At 56.7% G+C, this 11,851-nt stretch overlaps 1 protein-coding gene across 1 annotated transcript in view; it reads left to right on the forward strand.

The window, feature by feature from the left end:
• The window catches only part of ARMC9 (armadillo repeat containing 9), a 121,557-nt gene extending 112,996 nt beyond the window's left edge, over positions 1 to 8,561 (forward strand). The window contains exon 20 of the mRNA XM_062193393.1: positions 8,334 to 8,561. Coding sequence (XP_062049377.1) covers positions 8,334 to 8,453 — 120 coding nt within the window. The 3' untranslated portion in view covers positions 8,454 to 8,561. The remainder of the gene's footprint in view (positions 1 to 8,333) is intronic.
• Positions 8,562 to 11,851: the final 3,290 nt, after the last annotated feature.

The following is an 11,851-nucleotide window of genomic DNA, read 5'->3' on the forward strand; positions in this document are numbered from 1 at the left end:
GTTGACGGCAGAGCCACAGGCCGCTGTCATTCAGAGGGGCTCCTGGTGGTTGAGTGGGGTCAGTGACGGACTCCAGACATCGAATTGAGCAGGTGGGTGTCGGGGGAGGGCTGGGGCTGGGGCAGGGAAGGAAGAAGGTGCGTGCAGGGGGCCTTTATGGGTGGGACCTGGCCCCTCCCCCTCACCAGCTCCCCTGGGCTCTGCGCCCTCTTTCTCGCCATCTAAGAAAAATGAGGGCTCCAGGCTGGCGTGAGACCTGCTGTGGAGCCTCAGCCTGGAGGCACAGCCCAGGGCTCCATCCCGGGCATCTGCAGGTTCCAGGAGGGCTGAACACAGGAGAGTGACCGGCTCCGACTCCTGCATTGTGTCAGCGTGTGCTCACCTTGGCTGTTTGGTGGCGGGGGACCGAGTGGAGGAAGGGAGGCTGGGGCGGGCACCGCCTGTCATTGTCCTCTGGAGTCTGCAGGAAAGGTCAGGAGGGAGCAGGTGCAGGCGTCCGAGCCGTGACCGGGCTTCGTCAGAGACGGGGCTCCGTCTGACAGGCCGGGCCTGTGTTCAGGCGTCCGCAGCTGCTCCTGCTTCATGGGTCGGTGACAGGGAAAACAGGAGGTGACCCTGGGGGAGGGCACGTGGCGGCTCCCAGCTCCACCACGCTGCCGTGGCTGTGTGTGCACAACGTGAGCGAGGATGTTCGTCATGTGTTTGTCAAACACAAGCCTGGATCCAGCCTCAGTGATCAGTCATAGCCGGAGGGGGGGGGGGGGGGGGACTTAGCTCCGAACAGCAAAGGCAAGACGCAGAAGGTGCTGGGACAACAGGTTGAGTCTCCCTCATCCACAACACTTGGGACCATGGCTGTTTGGGATTTGGGACATTTTTTTTGTGGGGGGGATGTTTGCATGTGTGTAGGAAGGTATCGGGAATGGGAGCCGAGTCTGAACACCCAGCCTGTTTGTTTCCTAGCTGCCTTGCACGCTGGCCTGAGGGCCCTCTGTACGAGCTTTCCCGCGTGCCTGCATCTTGAGGCAGCCCATCACCTGAGGCCGGGTCTGCCCTGCCGTGTCCCAGAAGTTTAAAACCTGGGAGCCTTTCAGTTTTGGTCCCGCAAACCAGTGAGGTGCAAAGGACAGAGCTTTGGAATCTGCCTGTGGCCCTGGCTTAATGGCGCGCCATCATCTTACCATAATATGCAGTTCCAGGTCTCCGTCGTGTACACCTGCTACCCTTTTAGCCGGAGAAACACTGAATCCCGCGAGAAGGAGCTCCATGTGTGCTTGCCCAGCCCACTGGTGTCAGTTCCCACGGGGGTGAAGTTCAGAAAGAATCCAGGCACGGATGTGAACCCCAAGTGTGTTTCTTCCCAAGGCCACAGCGAGAAGGAGCCACCAGCAGGTGGCTCGGAACGGCAGGCGCTTGCTGTCTCGCGGGCTTAGGGCGCGGAAGCCTCGCACCCGCCACACACTCGTAGGAAGTTAGGAATCAGAAAGTGGCCTCTGTGCGTGTGGGAGGAGCCTCCGGCCGGCCGGCACACAGCCCAGTGTTTCACCAGAGTCCTGCCCATGGCCTGGTAACTCTGCAGGTGGCCCCCAGCTTCCCCCCAAAGAAAAGCTCGCAGGAGAGCTTGGCTCAGCACCGAAAGCATCCCCAGCCTCATCACCTTGGGCAGTAAACCCAAGGCAGGCACCCTCCGGGAAGCCGCTGCCCCTGCCTGCTGGGCTCCTAGCCCCATAGCACTGAGGACTGAAACCTTGGGAGGAACCTCACCTCATACACACTCAGCAAACCCTTTGTCCAGGGAGGAGGGGGGAGGTGGAGGAGAAGCGGCGGGAAGAACAAGACCCCGTTCCCTTAAAAGCCCCAATCTGGATACAGACGCACGCTCAGCTCTCAGCTCGTTCCCAGGCCACCTGCCCAGCCTCCCAGGTGTGTTCTGCATTATACCCTGGAGCCGCGCCTTCCCAGGCCGAACGGCTGGGCGCTCTGGCTCCGTCTGGGGAGGTGCCCGTCCGTCCTGACCAATGCCCTGCCCTGTTAGGCCTTGCCGCCTTGCTCACCGCTGCTCCTCGGTGTCACACCCGAATTCTCTCTTGCACGAGGATGATAACCTACCCCCCGCATCTCCGCCGACACTTGTGCCTCTGCTGACGCCACACGCCAGTCCCTGCCTGCCTCTTCCCAAGGCCTCCCCTCTCCTGTCGTCCCACCTGGACGGTCTGGGCTGACCCTCTCCCAAGGATCCCAGACTTGATCCCGGCCACGCAGACCCCTTAGTCCACGAGGGGCCCCGCTAACAGGCTCCAGGGGCAAGCACATGGCCGCGTCCAGCCCACCCCACTCCCGGGCCATCCTGGGACCTGGTGGGCGATTGACTGCTCTTAGGACTGTTAGCAAACCGCGCATGGAGGGATCAAGGGGTCATGTGGGCATTCCCCCTGCTGCCATGGCCCACCTGTCCTCTCGGCCTGCTGCCTCTGTGTGCTGGGTTGGGGAGGACACAGGGGGTCTCATGTGCCCAGAGGACTCAAGTTCACGGCCAGGAAGAGACCCCATCCAAAGTCGAGGTCAGTGACTTTCACTGGGGAACTGCGTGCCTGAGCTGCAGCAGAAGCCTGGTACTGATGTCCTAGGCACTGCAGGGTTTTCAAGTTGAGCCTAAAGATGTTGGCTTTCTGGAAGATTCTGCCCGAAAATCACATTCAAAAAGTTTTCCTTAAACCTGTGCTATTGGAGCCGGCACTGTGGTGCAGCAGGTTAGCCGCCATCTGCAGCACCAGCATCCCACATGGGCGCCGGTTCAAGTCCCAGCTGCTCCACTTCAGATCCAGCTCCCTGCTAACGCGCTTGGGAAAGCAGCAGAAGATGGCCCAAGTGCTTGGACCCCTGCACCCACATGGGAGACCCAGAAGAAGCTCCTGGCTCCTGGCTTCAGCCTGGCCCAGCCCTGGCTGTTGTGGCCATTTGAGGAATGAACCAGCAGATGGAAGATCTCTCTCTCTCTCTTTCTCTCTAACTCTGCCTTTCAAATAAATGAATAAATCTTTTTCACAAAAAAACTGCAGAAGAACACATGAAACAGAACTGTTCCTGCTGAGCGTTGTGAGCAACAGAAGCGGCCGGTGAGTCACAGCGGGCCCCAGACCCCAGCGGGATCAGAAATAGAGCCAGGCCCTGCCCCGCGCCTGCCACTGTGATCCTGTCATTACTGCCGTCCACACCGGTGATTTAGAAACCGAGCAGTAACTCGAGGCGGCGAGTGGCGGTGCGGCTGGGGCGCCTGCCAGCTCGTGCAGGGCTGGGGGAAGCCGTCCCCTGGACTCCTGGGGCCCAGAGTGTGCCCCCTGCAGCCCCCCACAGCCACCCTGCCAGGCGAAACACGCAGCTCCTCTGTGCCTCGGAGCCCAGGCCCTGGGAATTGCTGGACACCGCAGAGAACGCAGGAAGCTGGCGACGGAGCAGGGCTCCTGTGAGCCTGCCAGGCGGCGGCAGTGGTCGCATCCGGTGTGTCACTCGCCCACGATGGTGGTGAAATTGCGTGACGTGTTCAGTCTGGACAGCAGCCGTTCAGTTGCGCCGAGTCACCCCCAAGCGTGTGTTTCGTGTGCTGAGTAATCTGGCTCTTCGAGAAGCAGTGCCTGACTGCACCGTCCTCCCGGGAATCAGAGGACCCAGTGTTCTGTTCTCACCCCCGCCAGAACAACAGTGCCCGCGTCACACGTTCCTTCCTGTTCCGTTTCCTCCCGCCAGACTTAACCGGGGCAAGCTCTGCCAGTGTGGCCATTTTGTAGCCGAGAAAACCTGGATGGAAGCGGGCACTGTGGCTCAGCGGGTTAAAGCCCTAGCCTGCAACGCATCAGTTCTAGTCCCAGCTGCTCCTCTTCCGATCCAGCTCTCTGTTGTGGCCTGGGAAAGCAGAAGATGGCCCAAGTTCTTGGGCCCCTGCACCCATGTGGGAGACCCAGAAGAAGCTCCTGGCTCCTGGCATCAACCTGACCCAGCTCCAGCCACTGGGGCCATTTAGGGAGTGAACCAGCGGATGGAAGACCTCTCTCTCTCTGGCGCTACGTCTCTCTGTAACTGTTTTTCAAATATATAAAATAATTATTTAAAAAAGAAAAAGAAACCTGAGGCTGACAGGGGTGGAGCAACTCCCCCCACGTAGTATTTGAGCCCACGGAGCCTTCCGGAAGGGTGGGGGATTTGGGGAGAACCGAACGTCGTATCTGAACCTCGAGAGGCCAAGGGCACGACGTCATTGTGATGCCTGCTGCGGATCCCCCCTGCCCTCTTGCCAGCACCTTCTGCCCCTGCCAACCAAGGAGGGCAGGGGCTTGGGAAAGCTGGGGTCTCTGCCTCACCTCCGGAGACCCTGAGCCCCTGGCCATGGCCCTGGAGTCTGCGCAACTGCTGTTTTCCAGGTGCCTTTAGCGCAGGATAACCCTTGTGCCGAGTTGGCACGCTCCAAGCGTTGGGATGTGGAGGCATTGAGGTGTTCCCGTGCATGGAGGCTCCCGGGGCGCTACAGAGCTGTCCTCCTACCGAGCTTTCCCGCGGCTCCCGAAGCCGTGGCCGCGCCCCCAGTGTCTCCTTCGGTAACCTGCAGGTTGCCTCTGGGCATTCGAGCACCAGGTGACACGAGAGGAAGTGTCACAAGGACAGTCCAGGTCGAAGCACGCAGCGGCAAGAAGAGATGGCGATTAAATTCTTCTCCGTCTGCAAACTTTACCCAAACGAACGACCACGTGCTAGGGTCCTCCTGGGCTTCCCAGCTCAACCCTCAGCCCCGGGGCAGCTCTGCAGGTGACCCGGCCCTGTGCTCTTGGCCTCCGGGTCGTCAGGTGATAGATGAGGGGCCAGCGCTTGGCGCACCCACGTCCCATGTGGGGGTGCCTCCATTCAAGTCCCAGACCCGTTTCCCTTTCCTTCTTCCAGAAATACACACCCTGGGAGACAGCAAGTGGTGCCTCAAGTAGTCGGGTCCCTGCCGCCCACTTGGGAGAACCGGGTTGAGTTCCGGGCTCCTGGCTTCCACCTGGCCCAGCCTTAGCCTCTTCGGGCATTTGGGGAGTGAGCCAGCAGAAGGCAGCTGTCTCTCCGTCTCTGTCTGTGCCTTTCAAGTTGAAGATGAAGATGCTGATGGTGGATGTGGCTCCGGCACAAATCGGTGATAAGTCAGGAAGGAGGCTGCCCCCTGCCGTGCTGTCCCTGAGGCCGCCCCGGTGACCTCCATGTGGCCTCGCTGGTCAGCGCCCAGTCACGTGGCCTTTGCAGTCCGGCAGCCTGGGTGGGTGACTTTTTCAATAGACTCATTGCTCTGCCAACAAAATCAGTTCTGTTGGTCAGAAAGGAGAGGGGGCATTGGATGGCCAACTCTGCCTGCTTCGGTATTTTCCCAGTGTACAGAGAGATTGATACATTGTACCCATGTTTTCTTAGGAAAATTCTTACTGCCTCATAGCATGTCAGAATTTCTTTGTGAGTCGCCTATTTTCAAAAATACTTTTTTTTCCCTAAATTAGCATGAGTTGACCAACTTTTACTCTGGAATGAATTGCATTCAGATATGCTGCAGAGAGTGTGTGGGTGTGTGGACATTCATGGACATGTGTGTGGACATTTGTGTATGTGTGTACATGTGTGTTTATGGCCGCTTGTGTACATGTGTGCACGTGTGTGCAGGTGGACATTTGTGTGTGTGTGTAAGCGTCTGTGTACACACGTGTGTGGTTAAATCCAATGCTTGCTACAGTAACAGAACCTCCCTTCAGCCCGGACTCTGTCTGTAGCCTGGTGGAAGCTGCTCCTCTGGATGAGCAGGGGTGGTGCCGGCCATCCTGTCTCCCAGCCCTTGAGCCACAGAGGTCCCCGGGCGCCTGGGCGAAGAGGCGGAGGTGTCTGATGGCGCTTCCTGCAGGCACACAGGCTCGACCCAGACTTCACCAGTTTTGTAGTGATTTCTACTTGGAACAATTTTTTTCTTAATTATTAACACAGTCATAACCATAGCACAGAAACTTGGAAAATGGAGAAGAAAGATTATTCTTATCTCCACTCTCCTGTAGGTTTCATCAATGTCAGTTTCAGCGTTCATTGCCTTCCTGTCTGGATTAGCGCAATGAGAGTTGTTTATGTTGTCATAACTTGATTTATATTTAAGACTTCTTAAAAAATATTTATTTACTTGAAAGTCAGAGTTACGTGGGGTGAGAGGGGGGTCTTCCATCCACTGGTTCACTCCCCAGTTGGACACAACGGCTGGAGCTGACCAATCCAAAGCCAGGAGCCAGGAATTTTCTTCCGGGTCCCCCACACAGGTGCAGAGGCCCAAGGACTTGGGCCATCTTCTACTGCTTTCCTAGGCCACAACAGAGAGCTGGATGGGAAGTGGAGCAGCCGGGTCTCAAACCAGCACCCATATGAGATGCCGGCACTGCAGGTGGCAGCTTAACCCTCTATGCCACAGCGCCAGCCCCTATTTAAGGCTTTAAACATTTTTCTTCATAACCCATTCTTTAGCAGTGTAAATGGCCAACTGTTATGTCAAATGTACATGCTGTATTTTATGTAATTATTCATCTATTACTGAACAGTGAGGTTGCTTCAGTTTTACTTTGTAGTGAACAACCTTGTGTGTTTAACATTTTCCATATTTTACATTATTTAAGATTCACTTCCAAGGCCAGCACTGTGGCACATCGGGTAAAGCATCCCATATGGGTGCCGGTTCGAGTCCTGGCTGCTCTACTTCTGATCCAGCTCTCTGCTATGGCCTGGGAAAGCAGTGGATGATTGCCCAAGTCTTTGGGCCCCTGCACCCACATGGGAGACCCGGAGGAAGCTCCTGGCTCCTGGCTTCGGATCAGCACGGCTCCGGCCGTGGCAGCCAATTGGGGAGTGTGGACCAGCGGATGGAAGACCTCTCTCTCTTTCTCTCTCTCTCTCTCTCTCTCTGCCTCTCCTTCTCTCTGTGTAACTCTTTCAAATAAATAAATGAATCTTTAAAAAAAAAAAGATTCACTTCCAAGGATATGAAAATTTCTGGGGCAGGCGCCATGGCTCAACAGGCTAATCCTCCGCCTAGCGGCGCCAGCACACCGAGTTCTAGTCCCGGTCAGGGTGCCGGATTCTGTCCCAGTTGCCCCTCTTCCAGGCCAGCTCTCTGCTATGGCCCGGGAATGCAATGGAGGATGGCCCAAGTTCTTGGGCCCTGCACCTGCATGGGAGACCAGGAGAAGCACCTGGCTCCTGCCTTCAGATCAGCGCGGTGCACGGCGGCCATTGGAGGGTGAACCAACGGAAGGAAGACCTTTCTCTCTGTCCCTCTCTCTCACTGTCCACTCTGCCTGTCAAAAAAAAAAATTTTTTTTCTGTGACTTAAAAAGCAGATCGCCTTCCAAAAGAATTGTCTCCAGGAGCACCCCCATCCCACCTCGGACTGGCTGGGCTCAGTCCCCAACTCCAGCTGCTGACTCCAGGCAGCAGTCATGGCTCAGCATGGGAGACCTGGGCTGAGGGCCTTGTTCCCAGTTTTGCCCTGGCCCCGTCCTATCTGTTAATGGGCATTTGAGAAGTGAACCAGTGCATGGGAAGCTCTCCCTCCCCCCCCCCCCCCCGTCTCTGTTGCTCTGCCTCTCAAATAAATTAATTTTTTAATTTGAAAAATTTTATGTTTAATTCCCTTTAAAAAAAAAAAAAAAGTATCCCCCAAGCAGTAGGTGGGATAGTCTCTCTCTGAGTCATGTGATGGCTGAGGCCTGTCCTTGTTTGTAGAGTGGGGGTTTCCAGTTACTACTCACTGGTGGTCTCACTGTTTGCTCTGGGGCAGGGCTATTCGCATTTTTTGCCCAGCTACCTGATTTCCACTCCCTGGTGTGGAGGAGGTCCCTACCCAGTGAACATCTTCACCTGTCATCTGTTAGCTTTGCCGCAGGTTTGCATCCCTCCGTGGTGTTTGCCTGTTGGTTTGGCTTCCATGGGATACACCCCACACCCCACATGTGGAAATGGCACTTTTTTTTTTAATCAAATCTTTCAGGCTCCTTTTCTGACTTTCAGAGTCCGGGTCTCTCCAGGGGTGGAATTAGGTTACCGTAGTCAACTGCTTTCTTCCTTTGCTTGTGATTTGATGTTTGTATTCGTACTGCTAAATGGTATAACACGCAAAACCCGAGAGGACCCCCCCAACAGAATTCCTAGATAATCTGCCGGCTCCTCCCTCCTGTGCTTGCAGATTCCCTTATCACCACAGTGGCTGACTCACACACTGGATTCCTGCAGGGGGAGGGCAGGGGGCTGCCTGACTGCTGCTGAGCCTCCTCCCTCTCTCCTTCCACCAGATCATGACCCACACCGGGAAGGCGCGGCGGAAGGGGCCGGCGGGCGTGCAGTGGGGCGGGGACGAGCCCCTGCGCCGGCCGGTCACCCCCGGCGGCCACAGGAGCGGGGGCCCAGCGTGAGTCCAGGCCCAAGGAGGGCAGGAGCTGCTGTTCTTTGGCTTCGTTTTGATTAACTGCCACGTAAGATGATGCACAGATTTTAAAATGCGAAATAAAGCGTGCGTGTTGAAAGCATTTATTCCTCCTCTGTGGGGGTTTTTGGAGGGACGTGGTCGGGCCACGGGTTCCCCAGGCCACGTCAGGAGGCAGCTGCTGGCGCCTATCCTGTCCGTGGTGCGGCTCCCATGGAGCACCGGGCCCGGGCTGGGACTCGGGCGTCACAGCTTTGATGACTTCGTAAAGCAGCCCTGCGCGGTTGTAGCTGCCAAGCCTCGTTCGTTCTCCATAGCCTCACGTTCACCCCGACACGAGTAAATGTCAGTGGGTCCCGCAGGAGGCCTGGGGGCCGGGGCGAGGGGCGGGTGGTCCAGTGGGCAGAGTACAGCCCGCGTCCTGTGGCGCCTGTGTCCCTGAGCCAGGGCTTAGAGAGTGCCACTGGGACCCGTGTGCGCTCGGCCAGGCTGCACTCCGAACACACCACGGCTCACCTGGCCACGCCCTGCAGCCGGGCAGTTTGGTTGTTTGCAGTTCGACTCTGTAGTCATTCTGCCGCGATCACCCTGGCACTGGGGATTCAGCAGCAGATACGATGTGCAAGTGCCGGCCGGCACGGAGCTCCCGCCACCAGCGCCAGGGCACCGGTGTCCCCGGCACTGTGCTGAGTTCTGTCGCCCTTCTGAGATTTGCCTTGTAAGCCTCTCGAGGCCCACACCGAGGACCAGTGCTCGGAGGTTTGACTCCATAATCAGTGGTGGTGCGCTTCTGTGTCTAGGGGCTTTATTGTTAGTCACTGATGCTCAGACTAAAATCCTGCCCTTTCCTGGCAAGCCTACAGCCAGTGTCTTTTTAACCTACGGGAGAGGAGCGAGTGCTGCGGTGAGGAGCTTCCGGCTGTGCCCGGCGCAGCAGGTGTAGCCGACACACAGGTGCGCTGTAAATGCTTCTGACCCGCTGGAAGGAGAGCCGCGTGCTCCCTCAGGAACCCCGGAGCCGGCTCAGTGCAGCCACGTGACCGCCCTGGGCACCTGACAGCAGTGATGCTGGGAGGGTGGCGCAGCGCCCCCGTGCATCCCTGAGCGGCGTTTACATCTGCGGGCTTTGTGTTCTGCCGTTTTTTTGTGATTTTTTGTTTTTGTTTTTTGTTTTTTTGTGTTTTTTTTTTTTTTGACAGGCAGAGTGGACAGTGAGAGAGAAAGAGAGAAAGGTCTTCCTTTTTGCCGTTGGTTCACCCTCCAATGGCCGCCGCGGCAGGCACACCGCGCTGATCTGAAGGCAGGAGCCAGGTGCTTCTCCTAGTCTCCCACGCGGGTGCAGGGGCCAAGCACTTGGGCCATCCTCCACTGCACTCCTGGGCCATAGCAGAGAGCTGGACTGGAAGAGGAACAACCGGGACAGAACCGGCACCCCAACCGGGACTAGAACCTGGGGTGCCGGCACCACAGGCGGAGGATTAGCCTAGTGAGCCGCGGTGCCAGCCCCGTTTTTGATCCAGAATGTAGCCAGATGTCAACTACTTAGTAAATCTACTTTGTAAATATAGTCCATTTTTTAATGGAAGTAGCAATAGAAACAAATAGATTTGCCTTATTTGCCAAGGGGACAAGGACAGCAAATCGTTGTAAAAATTATTTTAGGGGCTGGCATTGTGGCTTAGCAGGAAAAGCTGCCGCCTGCAGTGCCAGCCGCCCCTGTGATTGCTGGTTCAAGTCCCGGCTGCTCCACGTCTGACCCAGCTCCCTGCTGATGGCCTGGGAAAGCGGTGGAAGGTGGCCCAAGTGCTTTAGGCCCTGCACCCACATGGGAGACCCGGAAGAAGCTCCTGGCTTTGGCCTGGCCCAGCACTGGCTGTCATGGCCATCAGGGGAGTGCACCAGCAGATGGGAAGACCTCTCTGTCTCTCCCTCCCTCTCTGAAACTCTGACTTCCGAAATAAATAAATAATTCCTTTTAAAAGTATTTTAAATATTTCAAAAAATCATTAAAACTTATTTTTGCTTCACAGAGGCAAAAACGTGGCATGGATATTTTTAATCAAAGATGAGGATAATGGGAAGCCAATAAATACAAGATCTGACCACTGGGCAGATGTTCTGCTGTGTGGGAGAACTTGGGGACCGGCCTGGGAGCTCCGCTGGCTCATCCCCTGATGTGGGGGCTGGGGGGTCATTCCCCTGGAGGCCCTTGGCTGGGACCAACCCTCCGGGCAATGCAAGCCCCTCACTGCCCTGGGTCAAAGTGGCTGCCAGCACCAACTCCCTTCAGGGGCCTCTCACCAGCTCTGAGCCAGACGCCAGCTGAGGTCGTGCAGGGAAGCCGATGGAGCTGCAGGTCACTGGCGGGGCTGACTCAGAGCAGCCCGGAACGCTGGCCGGCTGGTTTCTGTTCCACCTGCACCTCTGGCATGTGCCTCCGACAAGTTTGTGCGCCTCTCCATCCAGGGCCGCGCCCTCCACCCTCTGGGACCCTGGCGTCACCCCTGTGGATGGGTCCGGGAGCTCAGCCCTCCTGTGTCCTGCACGGATTTGAGACGCTGGGGCTGTCGGAGTCGGTGTTGCCACTCGTGGGATTTTATTCTGGGAATGAGTCAGGTGTCTACAGATTCAAGTATACCGGTACTTGTTGTGATATTATTTATAAAACCAGAAATAACCTACGTGCCCGGAGGAGGAAGCTGGTTACATAAATCACACTGTGTCCACGCTGATCAGTGTTGGAAATGTTTTAGAAGAATAGTGACTCAGCAAGAGCCTCACAGTATACAGCAATGCCAAGTGGAAAAGCAAATCATAAAAGGGTTTGAGTAAAGGGGCCGGTGCTGTGGCGTAGAAGGTTAGGCCTCTGCCTCAGTGCCGGCATCCCCTGTGGGCACTGGTTTGAGTCCCAGCTGCTCCACTTCTCATCCAGCTCCCTGCTATGGCCTGGGAAAGCAGTAGAAGATGGTCCAAGTCCTTGGGCCCCTGCACCCACCTGGGAGACCTGGAAGAAGCTCCTGGCTCCTGGCTTTGGCCTGGCCCAGACCTAGCCGTGGTGGCCATTTAAGGAGTGAATCAGCAGATGGAAGATCCTCTCTCTCTCTCTCTCTCTCTCTCTCTCTCTCCCCCCCCCTCCCCTTCTCATCTCTTCCTTTCAAATAAATGAATAATTTTTTTAAATGCGGGTTTGAGTAAAGCCAGGCTGGTCCCACACAGTGATCCCAATGAGTGTTTCTAAGTGTCTGTTTGCGTTTGCTGCAAGGTGTTCAGGCCGGGGGGGGGGGGGGGGGGGCAGGTGGCTGGGTCTCACGTGCGCTCACCTCAGTGATGGGCTCTGACTCCGCCATCAGGAAACGCTGGGCTGAGCGCAAGATTCAGCCCCGGCTC

This window comes from Lepus europaeus, chromosome 1, assembly GCF_033115175.1.
Source record: "Lepus europaeus isolate LE1 chromosome 1, mLepTim1.pri, whole genome shotgun sequence".
In the NCBI taxonomy this organism is placed as follows: Eukaryota; Metazoa; Chordata; class Mammalia; order Lagomorpha; family Leporidae; genus Lepus; species Lepus europaeus.